The sequence below is a fragment of the Ranitomeya variabilis genome, chromosome 5 (assembly GCF_051348905.1).
Source record: "Ranitomeya variabilis isolate aRanVar5 chromosome 5, aRanVar5.hap1, whole genome shotgun sequence".
NCBI classification, from domain to species: domain Eukaryota; kingdom Metazoa; phylum Chordata; class Amphibia; order Anura; family Dendrobatidae; genus Ranitomeya; species Ranitomeya variabilis.
In genome coordinates, this window is record NC_135236.1 from 435779909 (window position 1) to 435801276 (window position 21368).

General features: G+C 41.2%; 1 protein-coding gene across 4 annotated transcripts in view; it reads right to left on the reverse strand.

Annotated features, from left to right (window-relative positions):
- The window catches only part of OSBPL8 (oxysterol binding protein like 8), a 365096-nt gene that overhangs the window by 180930 nt on the left and 162798 nt on the right, over positions 1-21368 (reverse strand). For 2 of the 4 annotated variants that reach the window (XM_077265332.1, XM_077265330.1), the window contains exon 4: positions 1958-1997. In XM_077265332.1, the coding sequence (XP_077121447.1) occupies positions 1958-1997 (40 nt within the window). The remainder of the gene's footprint in view (positions 1-1957; positions 1998-21368) is intronic. The other 2 variants (XM_077265333.1, XM_077265331.1) reach the window with 1 other exon arrangement.

Consider the following 21368-nt stretch of genomic DNA (forward strand, 5'->3'; position numbering starts at 1 on the left):
CGGGGGATTACAGACACGAGCGAGTGCTTTAGCACTGCTCCTGGCTGTAAAATAATTAACCCCTTCAGATGGATTACCTCGTTGGACGTGACAGGTCATCAGAGGGTATGTATATTGTGGGTTTATTATTTTGCCAAGCGAGGGTCTTCCGGTGGATTGAGAGAGCAATAAAATATTAAAACAACCTGTGTGTTTATTTCATTAAAATACTTTTTAATAATGTGTGTGTGTGTTTTTTAACCCTTTCATACAATTGGATTAATAATGGATAGGTGACATAATTGACGCCTCTCCATTATTAACCCGACTTAATGTCACCTTACAATAGCAAGGTGGCATTAACCCTTCATTACCCCATATCCCACCGCTACACGGGAGTGGCCAAGTGCCAGAATAGGCGCATCTTCCAGATGTGCCTTTTCTGGGGTGGCTGGGGGCAGATGTTTGTAGCCAGGGGGGGGCCAATAACCATGGACCCTCTCCTGGCTATTAATATCTGCCCTCAGTCACTGGCTTTACCACTCTGGCGGAGAAAATTGCGCGGGAGCCCACGCCAATTTTTTCCGCCATTTAACCCTTTATTTTAGCAGTTACAGCGCCCAAATTTTGCACATACACACTATTAACATTAGTAGTGTGGAATATGCAAAAAAAAGGGGGATATGAGATGGTTTACTGTATGTAAACCATGTCTCATATCCTGTCGGGTTTGGGAAGGAGAAATGAAAAGCCGGCAATTGAATTACTGGCTTTTCACTAACACCGCTGCGTATTTCTCGCAAGTCACACTGCTGGTCCGTGTGGAATCCGTATTTTTCTCACCCCCATAGACTTTCATTGGCGATTTTTTTTGCGCAATACGGTGACAAACGCAGCATGCTGCTATTTTTTACGGCCGTACAAGACCGTATATTACGGATGCGTAATATACGGCAGATAGGAGCTGGGACATAGGGAATCATTGGGCCGTGTGTAATGCGAATTTTACGGACGTAGTTTATGCGTTCATACGTCCGTAAAACTCGCTAGTGTGAGGCCGGCCTTAGTTTGTGTGCTAGGGTATGTGGAATATCTACAGACAACTGAGCCGGGTAAAATGGCTATAGCACGAATGCTGTATTTAGCAAGGAAACTAACAGGACAACACTGGACGGATACTGAGAGCCCAACAAAAAAGGAATATATCAACAAAATAAACTGGTTTATAGATTTGGAAAAAGGTGTGTACAAAAAGGAGACAATATTAATACATTTGAACAGCTTTGGGCTGCCTGGATGGATGAACCAGGGCCCCCGGCGAGGGAATTAGTGAGCTATAGATTGGGCGTGATTTAAGAAAGCGGATTACGAGAGATATGATCCATGTTTATTCCATGAGCAATAATAATGATTGCATGGCTAGAAGCTCCAAAAGGAGATGTTTTCCTTCTAAGCATTACAGTGGTGTTGACTATATGTTTTGTCCTTTTTTTTTTTCTTTTTTTATAGAATGGGAATTTTTATTTTTAATTTAATTTGGTCTTTCCCTTTCCATTCCCCCTTCCCCCTTCCTAGTTGTTCTTAATTTTCTGTGTTTACCTGAAGCAGGTAATATGTTCGTGTAAAAATTGTTGGAAAACTTAAATAAATTTAAAAAAAAAAAAAAAAGCGTTGAGCAGCCATTGTAGCCCATGTAACCATTGTAACTCAGGAACCAATATGGACTGCAAACACACAGTGCTAAATTAGTGCCATGGAAGGCAGAGGTTGTAACAGATATTGTGCTCTGTAAAGAGAACTTTTGCATTTCTTCTAGAGTTTTCAATCATTCAGTTTTAAGCCCTGTGTCAATGAACTCTATGGAACTAAAACACCAAGCTAGAGCATTACAATAAGGGTTGCAGATGGATACAAATGTACTTCTGAAAACTAATGATGTGTATGACTGAATAAATAAATGTATTGTTCTGTTACTTACATGCTGGTGCATGGGGCTCTCGGATCTCACAATGCTGCTGCTTGGCCATGGGTAACAGAGGGAGCCAGAGTAGGTTTCCAGCATCGAGGGTAGGCGAGGTGGTGATACATATGTCAACATCAGGAGGAAAGAGCGAGGGAGAGAGGAAAGACATGGTGTTAGCTCGTGCTCAGACATAAAAACATACATTATGCTCTGTGTACGGCATGCATGTATAGGCTAATGCCTACGGCAATGCAAGTTACACTGCAAAGATCAATCCTATGAAAGGTCTTTATCGCCATAAAGGTTGAAATATTATATTCGCTAATGGAAAAAACCTGGAGTGGAAGGCATATATTTTCTTTGTGACAGGTCAAGGCAAATGCAGGCTCTGGTTTATTCTATGGTGCCGTACTGAAGGCCTGTTTTAATGAATTTGAAATATTTATTGTAATGCAGCCATATCTATTTTTCATCAAAGTACCACAAATACCATCAGTATACTCCAGAGGTAATTTATCAAGTGCTGAGCATCCTAAATCCAGTCTAGAAAAATAAGCATTACTTACTAGATGGATCAACCAGCGTTAAGCCGGCCCATTCCGATCCTGCAGTGATGATGGGATTCAGGTGAACATTGCATCCAGTCACCAAACTTAGCAAAAAAAGAGAAGCCAGCTCACCTGCCATAGTTCATGTGTGGAGCCCGGGTGTCTTCCTGACCAGACGTAGAAACTGAATAAACCAAGAGAAAAGACCAGCTCCAGGTAAAACCAAGGCATTGTTTTAAAAATAGATTTTTTTAAAAAATACATCCTTGTCATGAAAAAATAAAAAGGTGAAGGGGGAGGGAAAGGGCAATGCAACGCGTTTCGAACACAACACCAGCGTTCTTTGTCACAGCTTCCAAAGAATGCCGGAGTCACGTTTGAAACGCGTTCACCTTTCTATTTTTTCACAGCAAGGACGCATTTTTTAAAAATCTATTTTTCAAATAAACGCATTGGTTTTATCTGGAGCTGAACTTTCCTCTTCATTTCTCCAGTCACCAAACCTGCCTGTGACAATTGTGTCCTTGGCATGTGAATGCTGAAGTCAGTGATTGGATGCAGTGGTCACATAAATGATTGACGAGGCATTATCATCATCATTGGACCAAATGAGACCATAAGAGTTGCGGAGCTGAAAGAGTAAAAGGCATTCAACTGCAAAGTAACATTACTTTAGATCACCCACTTTTCAACAAATTTTTTAAAAACCCCTAAAAGGGTCAGATCAAAAAACATTTTTTGACATGGCAAATTTCCTATATTTAAAAAAAATCTTTTTTTTTTCATGAGCAGATTTTCATACACAGTTAAAATAATGAGATGCATCATCCAAGGCAGTGTTAAAACCCATCAACATCTAATTCTATAAAATGTGAACGGGAGTCAGCTGTAACACCTGAAGTAGGTCAGGGCACTTTTTAAAAAAAAATACTTCATAGCATTACAAAAGCAGAAAAATCACTGATTAAAGAAGGTTAAAAAAAATGTATACCGTATTTTAACACATTAATGACCACCGATACGTCTTTTACTGACCTAAGATATAAGAGAATGGCATCCTCAGTAGACAATCCAGCAGCTGTCGGCTGTACATTATAGCGGACAACTTGCTGCATCAGCCACGATTAGTGTTGGCATCATCCATATCTGTTTAACCCCTTAGATGCTGCGGTCAATAGTGACTACATCATATAAATAGTTAACGGAATGTGGGGGCTTCCTCTTTATCCCCATTGGTGCCCTGAGATCATGATCGTGTGGTCCTGATGTTTGCCATGGCCGGCTACAGCAGCCTGTTCAGAAGAAAGCGACATTTAGGTAGTAAAAATACACTTTCACTTCTGTCATGTCACTTTACATTAATTCCTGAAAATCACCTGAAGGGTTAAATAAACTACCTGACAGCAGTTTTCAGTATGTCAGGAGGTGCTGTTTTTAAAATGGTATAACTTCAGGAGGTTTTCCAATATATAAGACCAACAAAGTCTGGATAGGTCCCTCACCCAAAAAATTTTGTAAATGTCCTTGAAAAAATGAAAAATTGCTGCTACATTTGGCGAAAAATTTTGAAAATTTCGCAATTTTCCAACTTTGAATTTTTATGCAATTAAATCACAGAGATATGTCACACAAATTACTTAATAAGTAACATTTCCCACATGTCTACTTTACATCAGCACAATTTTAGAACCAAAATTTTTTTTTGTTAGGGAGTTATAAGGGTTAAAAATTTTACCAGCAATTTCTCATTTTTACACCACCATTTTTTTTTTAGGGACCACATCACATTTGAAGTCATTTTGAGGGGTCTATATGATAGAAAATACCCAAGTGTGACACCATTCTAAAAACTGCACCCCTCAAGGTGCTCAAAACCACATTCAAGAAGTTTATTAACCCTTCAGGTGTTTCGCAGGAATTTTTGGAATGTTTAAATAAAAATGAACATTTAACTTTTTTTCACAAAAAATTTACTTCAGCTCCAATTTGTTTTATTTTACCAAGGGTAACAGGAGAAAATGGACCCCAAAAGTTGTTGTAAAGTTTGTCCTGACTACGCAGATACCCCATATGTGGGGGTAAACCACTGTTTGGGCGCATGGCAGAGCTCGGAAGCGAAGGAGCGCCATTTGACTTTTCAATGCAAAATTGACAGGAATTGAGATGGCACGCCATGTTGCGTTTGGAGAGCCCCTGATGTGCCTAAACATTGAAACCCCCCACAAGTGACACCATTTTGGAAAGTACACCCTCTAAGGAACTTATCTAGATGTCTGGTGAGCACTTTGACCCAACAAGTGCTTCACAGAAGTTCATAATGCAGAGCCGTAAAAATAAAAAATAATTTTTTCACAAAAATGATCTTTTCGCCCCCAATTTTTTATTTTCCCAAGGGTAAGAGAAGAAATTGGACCCCAAAAGTTGTTGTACAATTTGTCCTGAGTACGCTGATACCCCATATGTGGGGGTAAACCACTGTTTGGGTGCATGGGAGAGCTCGGAAGGGAAGGATCGTCATTTGGAATGCAGACTTCGATGGATTGGTCTGCAGGCGTCACATTGCGTTTGCAGAGCCCCTAATGTACCTAAACAGTAGAAACCCCCCACAAGTGACCCCATATTGGAAACTAGACCCCCCAAGGAACTTATCTAGATGTGTTATGAGAACTTTGAACCCCCAAGTGTTTCACTACAGTTTATAACGCAGAGCCGTGAAAATAAAAAATCTTTTTTTTCCACAAAAATTATTTTTTAGCCCCCAGTTTTGTATTTTCCCGAGGGTAATAGGACCCCAAAAGTTGTTGTCCAATGTGTCCTGAGTACGCTGATACCCCATATGCTGGGGTAAACACCTGTTTGGGCGCATGGGAGAGCTCGGAAGGGAAGGAGCACGGTTTTTCTTTTTCAACACAGAATTGGCTGGAATTGAGATCGGACGCCATGTCGCGTTTGGAGAGCCCCTGATGTGCCTAATTTTTTAATTTTTCATTAACTAAGGGGGTCATGAAGGGGGGTTTGATTTACTTTTATAGCGGGTTTTTTAGCGGATTTTTATGATTGGCAGCCGTCACACACTGAAAGACGCTTCTTATTGCAAAAAATATTTTTGCGTTACCACATTTTGAGAGCTAAAATTTTTCCTTATTTTGGTCCACAGAGTCATGTGAGGTCTTGTTTTTTGCGGGACGAGTTGACGTTTTTATTGGTGACATTTTCAGGCACGTGACATTTTTTGATCGCTTTTTATTCTGATTTTTGTGAGGCAGAATGACCAAAAACCAGCTATTCATGAATTTCTTTTGGGGGAGGCGTTTATACTGTTCCGCGTTTGGTAAAATGGATAAAGCAGTTTTATTCTTCGGGTCAGTACGATTACAGTGATACCTCATTTATATCATTTTTTTTATGTTTTGCCGCTTTTATACGATAAAAACTATTTTATAGAAAAAATATTTTTGCATCGCTTTATTTTGAGGACTATAACTTTTTTATTTCTTGTTTGATGATGCTGTATGGCGGCTCTTTTTTTGCGGGACAAGATGACATTTTCAGCGGTACCATGATTATTTATATCCATCTTTTTGATCGCGTGTTATTCCACTTTTTGTTTGGCGGTATGATAATAAAGCGTTGTTTTTTGCCTCGTTTTTTTTTTTTTTTTTTTTCTTTTTACGGTGTTTACTGAAGGGGTTAGCTAGTGGGACAGTTTTATAGGTCGGGTCGTTTCGGACGCGGCGATACTAAATATGCGTACTTTTATTTTATTTATTTTTTAATTTAGATAAAGAAATGTATTTATAGGGACAATATTTTTTTTTTTGGGGGGGGGGGATTTTTTTAAATTTTTGTTACACATGTGAATATTTTTTTTTTTTTACACTATAACATTGCCCGGGGGGGGGGTCGCATCATGTTATAGTGTAAGATCGCCGATCTGACACTTTGCTGTGCACTGTGTCAGTTCGGCGATCTGACGTGCATAGCTCCTGGAGGCTTCCCCGCGCCTGCTCTGAGCAGGCGCAGTGAAGCCACCTCCCTGCAGGACCCGGATGCTGCGGCCATCTTGGATCCGGGCCTGCTGCAGGGAGGAGGTAATAAGAGACCCTCGGAGCAATGCGATCACATCACGTTGCTCCGGGGGTCTCAGGGAAGCATGCAGGGAGCCCCCTCCCTGCGCGATGCTTCCCTATACCGCCGGAACACTGCGATCATGTTTGATCGCAGTGTGCCGAGGGTTAATGTGCCGGGGGCGGTCCGTGACAGCTCCTGGCACATAGTGCCGGATGTCAGCTGCGATAGTCAGCTGACACCCGGCCCCGATCGGCCGCGCTCCCCCCGTGAGCGCGGCTGATCGGTGATGACGTACTATCCCGTCGGTGTTCATATGGGCCCACCCCACCTCGACGGGATAGTACGTCTAATGTCAGAAAGGGGTTAAGTAATCTTTCAGGCTAGTTACAGATTGTACCCTTTAAAAAAGACATGTGCAAAAATCCTTAGAGAGCACTAAACACTTTCCTGAAATCAGAAAGGAGGGGGATAAGTTTCAGGCTACGTTCGTCTTTTTCCTTTGTCTTAGACGTACAGTAGATACACACACTCACACACTTGTATAAAAAAGTGTTTGCCCTCTTCCTGATTTCCCTTCTTTTGCATGTTTGTCACACTTAAATGTTTCAGATCACTAAACAAATTTAACTATTAGAGAAAGATAACACAAGTAAACACAAAATGCAGTTTTTACATTGTGGTCTTTATTATTAAGGGAAAAATAAATCCAAACCTATGTAAAAAAAAAATAATTGCCCTCCCCCCTGAAAACATAAATAAACTGTGATTTATCACATCTTTGGGAAGCCAAGTTCAAATTCTAAATCAAGAAAGCACTTAAATAGGACCTGCCTTTCAAAGTGAACTAGACCAAAAGATCCTCAAAGGCTAGACATCATAAAGAAATTATGGAACAAATGAGAAAAAGAAATTGAGATCTATCAGTGAGACACATGAGACAGCCGACGCGTCAGTCTCAAATTGGATAGTTGAGCTGTCAATCAACGCACTGACAACTTCAGCACACCCCTATACCAGATTGGACAGCCGAGCCGTCAGTAACTGCATCCCAGACTCCCTGAGGGGTGGAACTGTGACAACTACTATGGCCAGCAGCATCTCCATACTTTGTCGCTTATCTAGCACATTTGTGGTATCATTGGTCAGCAATTCCAAAGGAATTTTCCAGCAGATAATGATTAGTTACATGTCAAAAAGTCATTAACAACCTAACTAATAGCTTGCAAAGGGGAGAAAGTGCGTGCATTTCTGTGGGTGGCGATGATATTTGATTCTGAATAAATTAAGATGTTTCAAACATTTTCTTTCCACTGTGGTAGATTGGCTCACTCGGCTGCTCACAGAGGTAGACACAGGAACATTTTGAATCTTCTACTGGTTTATTAAAACGGTAAGGCTTAAACCAGTGCAAAGTTCAGCAAAATAAACATGGCCTTCCTGGCATAATGGGAAAACAAAAAAGAAATAACAGAGCACAGTGTATGTGGCAGCGGGTTCTGCTCGCTAAAGGTAGACAACAAAGTTCAGCTCTCTACCATAAACATAGCTCTGGAGCGCTCCTCTCTAGGCACACCGAATACTGAATGATTCAGAAGGATGAAGGTAACATCCTCAGTACATATCTCCATCCAGTACTTTATCAGTGACCTTGTCACACTACATTTTCATCATTTACATATCATTATCGATATTACACAACTTTTGCTTCTTGGTGTTGCAATGTTAAGGTTGAGGAGTGTATGCAGACAGCATTGAATATATATGAACAGTGCATCCCCAACTCACCCTGACTCATAACTGTGGACTGACAGGCTGTGTTGTTTGTGTTCAAAAGGTTATGTGCAACATTTTCTTTTTATAATATTTTACTGTAAGTTTAACACTGCAAAATTTACTACCTAAAGAATTAAAGAAAGAACAATATAAAACTACTGAGCGCGGAACCCACGTCCCACTTTTCCAGGAAATGAATTTTATTTTCGCACAATTCAAAACAAAATTAGCTGTCATGTTCCATTACTCGCTTTGAAAGATAATAGATCCACAGCTTGCACAGATAGATAAACCCTTATTTATCCAGACGTCCTGGAAGTTAGGAAATATTTTTCCCAAAAAGGAAAGGTTAGTAAAACTGCTGTTTCAAAACAGAAATAGACCTGGTCTCCTATGGAGAGATAAGGCAGCACATCTGGAATCAATTTAGTTCCATAGACAGTGTATGCAGGCTCAAAAAGGAAGACATAGCAGTGATTTGGGCATAGCATTCCCCCCACCGCTCCAAAAAAAGGCTATTCAAAGACTGGAAATGACATGTACGCTTCATCATCTCAATGTGGTGCAAGATATTGTATCATGGTCGCTCCCAATAACCTAAATAGAAAGTATAGTGCAGGCAAAAGTGCACAGATGAGAGCTTTAACCCTTTCAAAAAGCTGAATGGCGGGGAGCATGCGCTAGATGCAACACTGATGATCTATGCATAGAAGGATCTCCATTTTAAAAAAGTTGGAGACCCCCTTTAAGCTTTACTGACACAAAACCAAAAAATGCCATAAAGAACTAGAAAACTAGTAAAGTATTACGCTGAAAGCATACAACTGGCAAATCCAAAATGGCGTTTCTCCTACACCTGCTGCACCTATTTGATGGATGGAAATGCACTTTGCTAGTGCATTAGATTTATTCTCTGAAAATTTAAATGCGAATCCACAATTATATGTTTTTTCTGTTTAATTGGCAAATCTAGAAATAACTTATTCTGAACAAAGCTGTTTAGCAAATTTAATTACCATACTTCAGAAAACAGAAATCTTTTTTCTCCATAACTGGCAGGAAACTGGCAACATCAATTTACAGTACAGATCATAACTAGAGTCCTTAGGGCGTTTTGCCGTCACTCCATGTTAATACATAAATCTTGTAATACAGGTTACCCACTTACGGCGCACTATAAATGGATGTGACTCATTTGTAAGATTAAGCAGGGTATGAAAAATATGTGCTTGATTTAGGTCAATATCAGTGAAAATTACATTTTGTCATTTTGTAATCATAATTAAAATAAATCCCATATTAGTGAAATACACCATTACCAGTGAGAGAATAACTTTTTTTTTTTTTTTTTTTAACAGGTCAAAAAAATCATCACCCATACCACCAGGAGCATTTATTTATTCTCTTCCTTGTCTATTATACATTGAGGCTTGAGATGTTTGGTCTTTCTTTCGTCTCTACTCTTGATGCACGTGTGTTCAAACTCTATTGCCATACAATTGTATATGGGTGCAGCCATCATCCTGGGCTACAACCTGATCCAATCCCCCATGACCCTTCATATTATTATTATTATTATTATTATTATTATTTATATAGCACCATTAATTCCATGGTGCTGTACATTAGACGGGGTTACATCAAAATACAAATATCACTTACAGTAAACAAAACTAACAATGACAGACTGATACAGAGGGAAGAGGACCCTGCCCTTGCGGGTTTACATTCTACAGGATTATGGGGAAGGAGACAGTGGGATGTGGGTTGTAGTAGCTCTGATGGTGTTGAGGTGGCCATGTGGTCATTACAGGTTGTAAGTTTTTTTTTTTTTTTAAGAGATGGGTTTTCAGGTTCCGTTTGAAGGATCCAAATGTGGTGGATAACTGGATGTGTTGGGGCACAGAATTCCAGATGATGGGTATATTTGGGAGAAGTCTTGGAGGCGATTGGGTGAGGAGCGAATAAGCGTGGAGGAGAGAAGGAGGTCTTGGGAGGACTGGAGTTTACATGAGGGAAGATATTGAGATATTAGTTTGGAAATGTACGCAGGAGAAAGGTTATGGATGGCTTTGTAGGTCAGTGTTAGTAGTTTAAACTGCATATGCTGGGAAATTGGGAGCCAGTGAAGGGATTTGCAAAGATGGGAAGCAGGAGTGTAGCGAGGAGAGAGATTAAATTAGTCGGGCACCAGAATTAAGGACGGACTGGAGAGGTGCGAGAGTGTTAGAAGGTAGGTCACAGAAGAGGATGTTGCAATAGTCGAGGCGGGAGATGATTAGGGCATGCACGAGCATTTTGGTAGAGTGAGGGTTGAGGAAAGGACGCATTCTGGAAATATTTTTGAGTTGGAAGTGACAGGAGATGGCGAGAGCTTGGATGTGCGGTTTGAAGGACAGGGCAGAGTCAAGGGTTACTCCGAGGCAGCGGATTACCGGGACAGGGGAAAGTGTGAATTCATTTATTGTGATAGACAGATCAGGTAGTGAGGGTATGCGAGATGGAGTAAAGATAATTAGTTCATATTTGTCCACATTGAGTTTGAAGAAGCGAGTGGAGAAGAAGGAGGATATGGCTGATAGACAATCTAGGATTCTGGAGAGCAGAGAGGTGACATCTGGGCCAGAGAGGTAGATCTGAGTGTCATCGGCATATAGATGGTCCTGGAAGCCATATGACTTTATGAGTTGTCCCAGGCCAAGTGTATAGATTGAGAAGACAAGGGGTCCTAGGACAGAGCCTTGAGGGACACCAACAGAGAGGGGGCGAGATGACGAGGTAGTATGGGAGTATATGATTCTAATTACTTTAAATTCTATTAAGACTGTGTTACATGTGGCTGGTTTTGCAAATAATACTTTAAAAATGCAATCTAGGGGTTATAAATATAGACAAACACTGGAAACATCAGTAACAAATAGCTACATAGACCAAACACCCTGTGGTGAGGTCTATAGCATGTTTACATAGGACACTCCTGGTTAGAGCAATAATACAGAAAAAATGGAGTAATGTCCACAGCATGTATTTCAGTAAAAATTTATAAATTTATTAACTATACCTCAAAATAACATCAATCAATAATACCAATAAATAACATCAAGCTTTAGAATCAGGTAGACATGTGGCAGCAGTGTCCGCAACAATTAAATCATCAGTATCGATATAGTATCATAATTTAAATATATGTCAGAGTAAGTGGGGGAAGAATATCCCATAAACTAATATCCCCGCTAAAGTGCGCATAAGAATTCTTCAATCCTCAAACAAACCCCCAAAGCCCATAGCTATCTACAACCGCTTACCCATGATAAATAGGACACACGCCACGCCGCTGTCGACGCACGTTTCACAGACGCTTCTTCAGAATTAAGCCTGCTACACACTGACACAGGAGACAACTGCTTCTGCAGTCGAAGCTACATGCGAAACGCGCGTCGGGTTACCGCCACTGACACCGCACGCAGGTAATGACTCAGCATGCTATCCTCTTAATGCTGTCCTGAACAACTTTTGTATATACATTATCCCATATATAGGCTGTTAGATGCTCAAGGTATTATTTATTTATTTATAGAACCACAGGGTTATATTTTATTTAACATATAGGGTAACTTCCCCTCATCCCTGTTCATTAGTCTGTAGGCCTCTTTACTTGTATATTTGTTTATGGGCATTAGTATATCACCTTTTTTAAGGGCACATGCATTTTCCTTGGTGAGCATTTGAATTTTTATACGTGCATCATTACTTTGTTGTTTATATTTTGCGTATATATTTTTTGTCACTTTTTTGGCACTAGTCATGCAGTGAGAAATTCCCTTCTGAGCTCTGCTAATTGGATTTATCTACAGTGACATATACCTACTATAGGAATTTATTAATTTTGCGCTTTTTGACAGCAAAAACCTCTTATATTGCCTATGCGGTGGTTGGCGTCTTCTACATAGTTTTTTTTCCCCATTTTTCTACATTTATTACTGTATGTACTACTTTTAGAATGTCTTAATAAAATTTTGTAATTTTATGGCCATTTTGCTTCTATGTCCTCTTTTTGATATATTTATTGTTTTGAAGTAGTGCCAATACTCTAGGCAGTATTTTTTGTTTTTTTGATGCATTGCTTCTGCAGTGTGTAGCGCTGAGCTGCGGTGGGAAAGTTCACCAGAGTTCTGCTGTGTGACAACTTTCTCACACAGTGGTGCCGTGAGGTCACTGGGGCTAATCAACTGATGAACTACGGTGAACTTTCTCATCGCAGCTCTGTGCATGTACTGCAGGAGTGATTACATGCTGCAGAGTAGAGCAGTCGCATCAGCAGATGTGACTGCTCTACAAGCAATCCAAATTGTTATGGGACATTATGGATTACATCGGATAAGTCAGGGATATGGTGGTTTATTATTTTTTCGCTTTTCCAGTTGACATGGGCATCGGGGATAAGGCGCTACGGTGAGTATATGGTGGGTTTTTTTGTTTGTTTTTTTACAGGAGACAAAAGGGCTTCAGGGATTAGGTATAAGGTGAGTATGCTGTGTTTTTTATTTTTATGTCAATATTTCTTTATTTATACTTTTTTTTTCTTTGAGCACAGGCGTCGGTTGATGACTACGCCCATGTAGTAGTCTCATCAGCCAACGCCGGTGACCTGCAATATGCTTTTTACCACTGGTCACACATCTGCGGGGTCACACTGACATCTGACAGCATCAGATCAGAACCGCCGTGTTGGTGTTTGTTGCGTTGTCACACAGATGACAGCGTGGGAAACACCATAGGTAGGAAATCTGTAAAAACGCAAGTAAAAACTCATCAAATCCGCAGCAAACGCACAAAGATTTTTATACCTGGGGTTCTGCTGCATTTTTGACTGAATCAATTGAAGTCAATTGGTGAAAAATGCAGCAAAAACAGAGAAAGAATTACCATAACATGCTGCAGATTTAAAAGCAGCAAAAATCCGGAAAGAAAAATTACTGATCATGCGCACAGCACTTCAGGAGAAAAATGCGGCACAAATGCACCAAAAATGCACTTTGTGCACACAGCCAGAGGGTTAGAGCTACGTAGTTGAAAATTTGAACAGCAAGTCGTTTTTACATAGAGATGCATATGTTCATATTTTTGAGTATTTTTCTAGGTGGGTTTTGTAAAAGACATGGTATGCACATACCCTCATAGTCCCTGGATGGCTTTTCAAACTGTGCTAATCTACTATATAATTGTCTAAGGAGTACTTCCGTCTGTCTGTCTCTCTGTCCCGGATATTCATTGGTCGCGGCCTCTGTCTGTCATGGAAATCTAAGTCGCTGATTGGTCGTGGCAAAACGCCCACGACCATTGCCACGACCAATCAGCGACGGGCGCAGCCCGACGGCAACATGGCCGCTCCTTCCTCCCCGCAGTCAGTACCCCCTCCATACTCCCCTCCAGTCAGCGCTCACGCAGGGTTAATAGCAGCGCTAATGGACCGCGTTATGCCGCGTTAACCCTGTGTGACCAACTTTTTTACTATTGAGGCTGCCTATGCAGCTTCAATAGTAAAAATATCTAATGTTAAAAATAATAAAAAAATAAAAAATCATCATATACTCACCTTCCGGCGCCCTTCCCGCTCCTCGCAATGCTCCGGTAACCGCTCCATGCATTGCAATCTCGCAAGATGATGACGTAGCGGTCTCGCGAGACCGCTACGTCATCTCGCGAGACCGCAATGCACTCTTCAGACCGGAGCGCACAAGGAGCATCAGTAACCGCTTCCTGGATCCAGGGGCCAACGGAAGGTGAGTATATAACTATTTTTTATTTTATTTATTTATTTATTTTTATTTTTTTTAACAGGGATATCATGCCTACATTGCTATATACGTGGGCTGCGCAATATACAACGTGGGCTGCGCAATCTACTGCGTGGGCAGCGCAATGTACTGCGTAGGCGGCGCAATGTACTGCGTGGGCGGCGCAATGTACTGCGTGGGCGGCGCAATGTACTGCGTGGGCTGTGCTATACACTACGTGGGCTGTGCTATACACTACGTGGGCTGTGCTATACACTACGTGGGCTGTGCTATACACTACGCATACATATTCTAGAATACCCGATGAGCTAGAATCGGGCCACCATCTAGTAAAATGTATCTGGCTATAATTGTGCAGCTAAGCTTTACTCATAATGCCAGTAGTTGGACATCATGAATCGAGTGACAGGTTCACTTTTACTATGCTATGTGTAATAAGGATCCTCATCTCTGCTTCCTTATACATTCAATGCTCAGGAGAGGCGGCAAGTTTAAATTTGAAAGGGTAGATTCCCAATTGTGGGGTACGTCTTTTCGTGATAAGATGGGAACACACAAATAGGCTAATTTGTTCGCCAAGTACCTCATCTCTAGAAGTACAGACTATATAGCAGTAATGAGTTAAAAATTCATATAATCAATACACATATGCCTTTTTGCACTCCCTGTGCAGCTGCATTTGTCTGTTTTTGTACTTTTTCTGGAGAAAACATCTAGCTCACATCTCACACTTTACCAAGCCAGTATTGGTGTTTGGTGCCTTTTGTAACACTATATGTGTACTTGCTGTGTGTCAAATATGAGCTCTACATAGTGATCATTGACCTACAACTCTGCCCTGATCATTGTTCCTCCCATCTTTGGAATATAGGAAAACTCTAGAAGTGTACCACCCACTAACAGAATATGTGTACATATTTATTTCCCCCAAATTAAAAAAAAATAATTAAAAAAATAAAAAACACACAACTCTTAATCACATAGGAACTCTGCACAATTAATATTTGTATCGTTATTGTTTTGGTTTTTTTTATGTCATAACACAATACAGCTTTAATAGCAATAGGTGTGTAATAAAAAGGCAATATTTTTTCAAGTTTATCTTGACACTTCAAAATGCACACCTTCTCAGCACACTGACTGGCCCAATCAATGACTAAAGGTACCTTCACACGAAACGACTTTGTAACGATATCGCTAGCGATCCGTGACGTTGCAGCGTCCTGGCTAGCGATATCGTTTCGTTTGACACGCAGCAGCGATCAGAATCCTGCTGTGATGTCGCTGGTCGCTGAATAAAGTCCAGAACTTTATTTGGTCGTCCGATCGCCGTGTATCGTTGTGTTTGACAGCAAAAGCAATGATACCAGCGATGTTTTACACTGGTAACCAGGGTAAACATCGGGTTACCAAGCGCAGGGCCGCGCTTAGTAACCCGATGTTTACCCTGGTTACCAGCGTAAAAGTAAAAAAAAAAAAACAGTACATACTCACCTGCGACCAGCGTCTGCTTCCTGACTGACTGAGCGCCGGCCCTAAAGTGAAAGTGAAAGCACAGCGGTGACGTCACCGCTGTGCTGTTAGGGCCGGAGCTCAGTCAGTGTCAGGAAGCGGACGCCGGGGGACGCGCAGGTGAGTATGTACTGTTTGTTTTTTTTACTTTTACGCTGGTAACCAGGGTAAACATTGGGTTACTAAGCGCGGCCCTGCGCTTAGTAACCCGATGTTTACCCTGGTTACCCGGGGACCTCGGCATCATTGGTCGCTGGAGAGCGGTCTGTGTGAAAGCTCTCCAGGGATCAAACAGTGACGCGGCAGCGATCGGCATCGTTGTCGCTATCGCTGCAGCGTCGCTTCGTGTGAAGGTACCTTTAGTCACTAGAGAAGGCAACCAGACTGCAAAATCAATGTTCGACCCCAGCGCAAACCTTAAACATAGATATCTGGAGACAAAGAGGAAACCAAAGAGGTGAACCTTACATTTCCTGCTTAGCTTTTGAAGAAGGACTCCTTCACTCAACTGCTCAAACAAGATTATAAGTAATATGAGCATAAATTACCACAAATGTGTAACTTTTTTGGTTAGTATAAGTTCTGCTCTTCTGAATCCGGGATTGTTTTTCTTTTGTTCCTATGCCTCTCTACTCCTGATATATGCCCCTCTCTTCCCAGGGTATAAATCTAGTTATTTTAGCTAAGTGGATATGGGTTTTGGAGAGACATGGGGGTCAGTGGGTGCTCTTGTCAGCTAACCTGGCTGTCTTAAGAAAAGACTGTATGAACAAGGACTCATCAAAACAGGACAACACAGGGTGAAGGTAAAACAGGGTGGCATTACTTTTGTTGAACCACCAGCAGACAACATATAGAACAGTCCCAGCAAAATACTCAATATGGGGCAAAACTACAGAGTCTCGCCCTTCTGCTGACTCACCAGGAATATAGCAGCTGCAACTTCGGAGCTTGCAGGGTTGACTACCCTCCACAAGTGGCACCCTCCTTTTGGCGGGTACCCACAGAGGGGAGGTAACGATGAGCTTATGAAGCGGACAGTCCAATGAGGCACGTGTCCAGGTGAATGGAGTGCTCCAACCTGGCTTCTTCGAAAGCCTCCATGGGGCCAGGTCACCGGTAGGTCCTAACCTGGGCTTTTGTGAATGTCTCCATGGGGCCAGGTGACCGGAGGGTCCGAACTTGGTTTCCCCAAATATCTCCATGGGTTCAGTGATGGTCAATGGAACAGATTTGTATTCTTCCAGCTAGGGAAGTGGTCCCTTAAGCTGGCAACCTGTAGAATGTCACATCTGTAATCCACTTGATTTAGCCATGGTTGCTCTGTAGCATCTCTCCTTTTTAAAGAAGGATAGAAATCCCTTTTAAAACCCATATCTGTGTTTCAGGTTATCATCCACAGGTTGTGGGAAGGGGGGGAATTGGAAATCTGCTTAGTCTGATCTCCACAGTTTTGCAGGTCAACAAGCTACATGGACTTATACAATGGGTAATCAACATATTCGCAAATATTGATTGCTCAATGGCCCTGTGTCCCTGTGCTCCAAAGATAGCAGACAATTACCTGTTGGAGCTGATAGATGAGATAAACAGCATCCATTCAACAATTCACAAACATCAATTCAACAGTCAACGATTAGATTCATATGAACAATAGCTTATGTTTCTAGACCTACTGAAAATATACGTCTGGAATAATTAAGATTAAATGCTGTGCCGGCACATTCTCGTTGTTCTCTATGGAAGTTTTCTGAAGGTCCATATGCAGGTAACATTCAAGCAAATAAGGTAGCACACTGTAGCGCTGAAACATGCAAACATGAAACATGAAAATTTAACTGCATTACTGCACTAGAAATATGAAAAATGAGAGCGTTTAGCGCATAAAAAAGGCCAATTTTATGTGTACCTGGTAGCCACTTTACGGCATCTCTCTTATACCAGGTCCTACGATTTCCTTCCTCACTGAGAATAAACGTCTCCATTTTTTCAAACATATGCAGGTAACAGTGGTTCATATCTCAGAAATGGAGAGGTACAGGTACAAATAAAGATCAGCATCTAATTAAGCAGGTTAACAAAATTTTCACCAGGTACAAAAATATCTATGGCAAATGACCGGTCTATTTTAAAGCCATTAGAAAAAAGTGCACAATCTGTGGTTTGGAGGCCATATTTCATTCTGTGCAGCCTCCAACTGTCTTGTCTGTGCCTGAAGGTTGCTCACGTGCCCCAACCTTGTTGGTAACATACATACTTGTCTGTGCCTGGAGGCTGCTCACGTGTATTTTTTCATGTCAGATTGGAATGGCATGTGAAGAACAGGATGGGCAAGAAAAAATGGTGCACTGTGTGGCCATGTATGGACCTCCCTATACTGCTGTACTGGCATCACGAGGGTCCCCTAAACCATGTGTAGCACTATAGGAAAAAGTAGATGAAGTGGTCATGCATGACTGTGGCCACCATCATTGCAACTTGTGTATTTCAGTGACTCTCAAACTACAATAAAGAGACCCGCATGGTCCCTTTCTTTTTAGGCTGTGTGCACATGTTGCGTTTTTTCGCTATAAAACGGCATAAAAAACGCATTAAAAAAACGCATTAAAAAACGCATAAAAACACATACATTATGCATCCCATCATTTAGAATGCATTCCGCAATTTTTGTGCACATGATGCGTTTTTTTCCCTCGAAAAAAATGCATTGCGGTAAAAAACGCAGCAAGTTAATTAATTTTGCGGACTTTTCGTGTTTTTCCCGCTATTTAATGCATTGGGAAGCTCCGGAAAAAAACGCGTAAAGAAAAAAACACGAAAAAACGCATGCAGATTTCTTGCAGAAAATGTCGTGTTTTGGTCAGGAAATTTCTGCAAGAAATCCTGAACGTGTGCACATAGCCTTAGAGTGTGAAGGCAATGAAGGGGAAGTCATATTCTCCTGAGGGTATGCTCACATGGCCGTCAATTTGCTCATGCGAGAGAATCAAGCAGAATATACTAATGTTACTTAGATATCATTCTGTCCGAATTTGATCCGCGTGTCACCTAAGTGTGATCTACTTCTCTTGCAGGTGTGGAGAAGATGGAGAACTTAATTCATTCTCATTCTCCATTCTCTTTTTGTCTGCGGTAATCGAACTGCACTCGCATGACATCAGTGTGCAATCCGATGTTTCACAAACACCCATAGACTTGTATAGGTGTGTGAGATCAGATTATCGGATGGGCTTGCAGCATGATGCGATTCTTTTCTCATTCTGAATTGCAATGATAAAATTGCAGATCTGCACTGCCCCATAGTATAACACTGGTCCGAGTGCTGTCCGATAAAACACCACATAGCACTTGGCCATGTCATAAGCCAGTGTGAGAATACCCTAAGTGGGAGTTCATGAGATGAAACTGGTACATAGTTACTTATGAAATATAAAACTTGTTATGTTATATATTTCTTAAATAGTAACACCCATTTTTGCTTTACTGCATCCCTTTGACAATGTTGTCTTCAGGGGAAAAAAAACAGGATAAAGTGATAATAGGGGCCTAATCCTATTGCAAATGAAATCTGTCTGAAAAGGACTAGGCAATATCTTGGATATCTCTTTCATTAGATTTCAGTTATACGCGTTTTTTATATTGTGGACTTTGCAATCCTGTTTCCAGAATTAGTCATCAATATCACAAATCAGTGGGGGTACGACACCTTGCACGTCCACGTCCTTCATATAATCGTAATATACAGTTCTGTGCTTGGTAAACATTGGAGAGGATGCAGTGCTCAGAGCAACAAGGACTCTTAACCCCCTTAGTGACAGAGCCAATTCTCTACTTCATAAAGCCAATTTTCACAATTCTGACCACTGCCACTTTATGAGGTTATAGCTCTGGAACGCTTCAATGGATCCCACTGATTCTGAGAGTTTTTTAGTGACATATGGTACTTCATGTTAGTGGTAAAATTTATTCGATATGACTTGCATTTACTTATGAAAAAAAAAACTGAAATTTTCAAACTTTTAATTTTAGTGCCCTTAAATCAGAGTCATATTGAACAAAATAGTTAATAAATAACATTTCCCACATGTCTACTTTACATCAGCACAATTTTGGAAACAATTTTTTTTCGTTAGGAATATATATGGGTTAAAAGTTGACCAGCAATTTCTCATTTTTCCAACAAAATTTACCATACCATTTTTTAGGGACCACCTCACATGTGAAATGAGTTTGGGGGTAAATATAACAGAAAATACCCCAAAAATGACACGATTCTAAAAACTGCACCCCTTCAAGGTGCTCAAAACCATATTCAAGAAGTATTTTAACCCTTCAGGTGCTTCACAAGAACTAAAGCAATGTGGAAGGAAAAAATGAACATTTTACTTTTTTTCCAGAAAAAATTTACTTTGGAACCAAACTTTATTTTCACAAGCGTATCAAGAGAAAACGGTCCACAGATACCCTGTTTGTGGGGGAAAGCCACAGTTTGCGAAAAATGGCAGGGCTCAGAAGGGAGTTTGACTTTTTAAACGCAAAATTGGCTGGAGTCAATGGTGGCGCCATGTTGCGTTTGGAGACCCCATGATGTATCTAAACAGTGGAACCCCCCAATTCTAACTCCAACGCTAACACAGCACTAAACTCAACCCTAACCCCAACACACCCCTAACCCTAAACCATAACCCTAAACCATACTACAACCCTAGCCCTAAACTTAACCCTAACCTGTACACCACAACCCTAACCTGTACACCACAACCCTAACCTGTACACCACAACCCTAGCATGTACATCACATCCCTAACCTATACACAACCCTAACCCTAGCCCCAACCCTAACCCTATCACAACCCCCAGCTGTCACCTGAGCCCCAACCCTCACCCTAGTTTTAGCTCTAAATACAACCCTAAACTGTACACCACAACCCTAACCTGTACACCACAACCCTAACCCCAACACAACCCTAGCCCCAACACAACCCTAGCCCCAACCCTAACCCTATTACAAACAACCCCCAACTGTCACCTTAGCCCCAACCCTCACCTTAGTTTTAACCCTAGCCCCAACTCTAACCCCAACCTAGCACCAACCCTAACGGAAAAATGGAGAAAAATCCATTTTTTTATTTTATTATTTTTACCTAAGGTGTTGATTTACTATTTTTTTATTTTGATCACTGTGATAAGGTCTATCGTAGTGATCAAAATGAACAAATAGGAAAAATCTCCTAGTGTTGCTGGGTGCTGGCCAGCAGATCTCAGTGGGCGCACTGCGCATGCCATTTTTTTCCCAGAAGATGCCGAGGGTCGGGGGATAGAGCCAGAGGGATCAGGGGACACCAAAGGTACGGGGGGCTTTAGGGGACCCTATTTCTCTTTCCTCTGATGTGCTAGGTCATATCAGAGGAGAGAGAAAACGATTGGGAAATCAGACTTTTTTTTCCGCGGTTGCCGTTGCGGCGCTGTTGAATAAGTACCCTTAACTGCCGCCATTAAAAGGTGTATCGGCAGTCGTTAAGGGGTTAAAGAGGGCCTGCCACCAAGTTATAAGTGGCGCTAATTTTATTCCATTGCTTCTAAGTACTCCGGTTTCACCTTGTTTGTTTGTTTATTTGCAATGAGCCATTTATTTCTAGAGCAATTGACCTTTTTAATTAGTTTAATTTTTTTTTTTTTTTTTTATCATGGAGGCATTGCTCACAGGATGATGCAGCGTAGCCT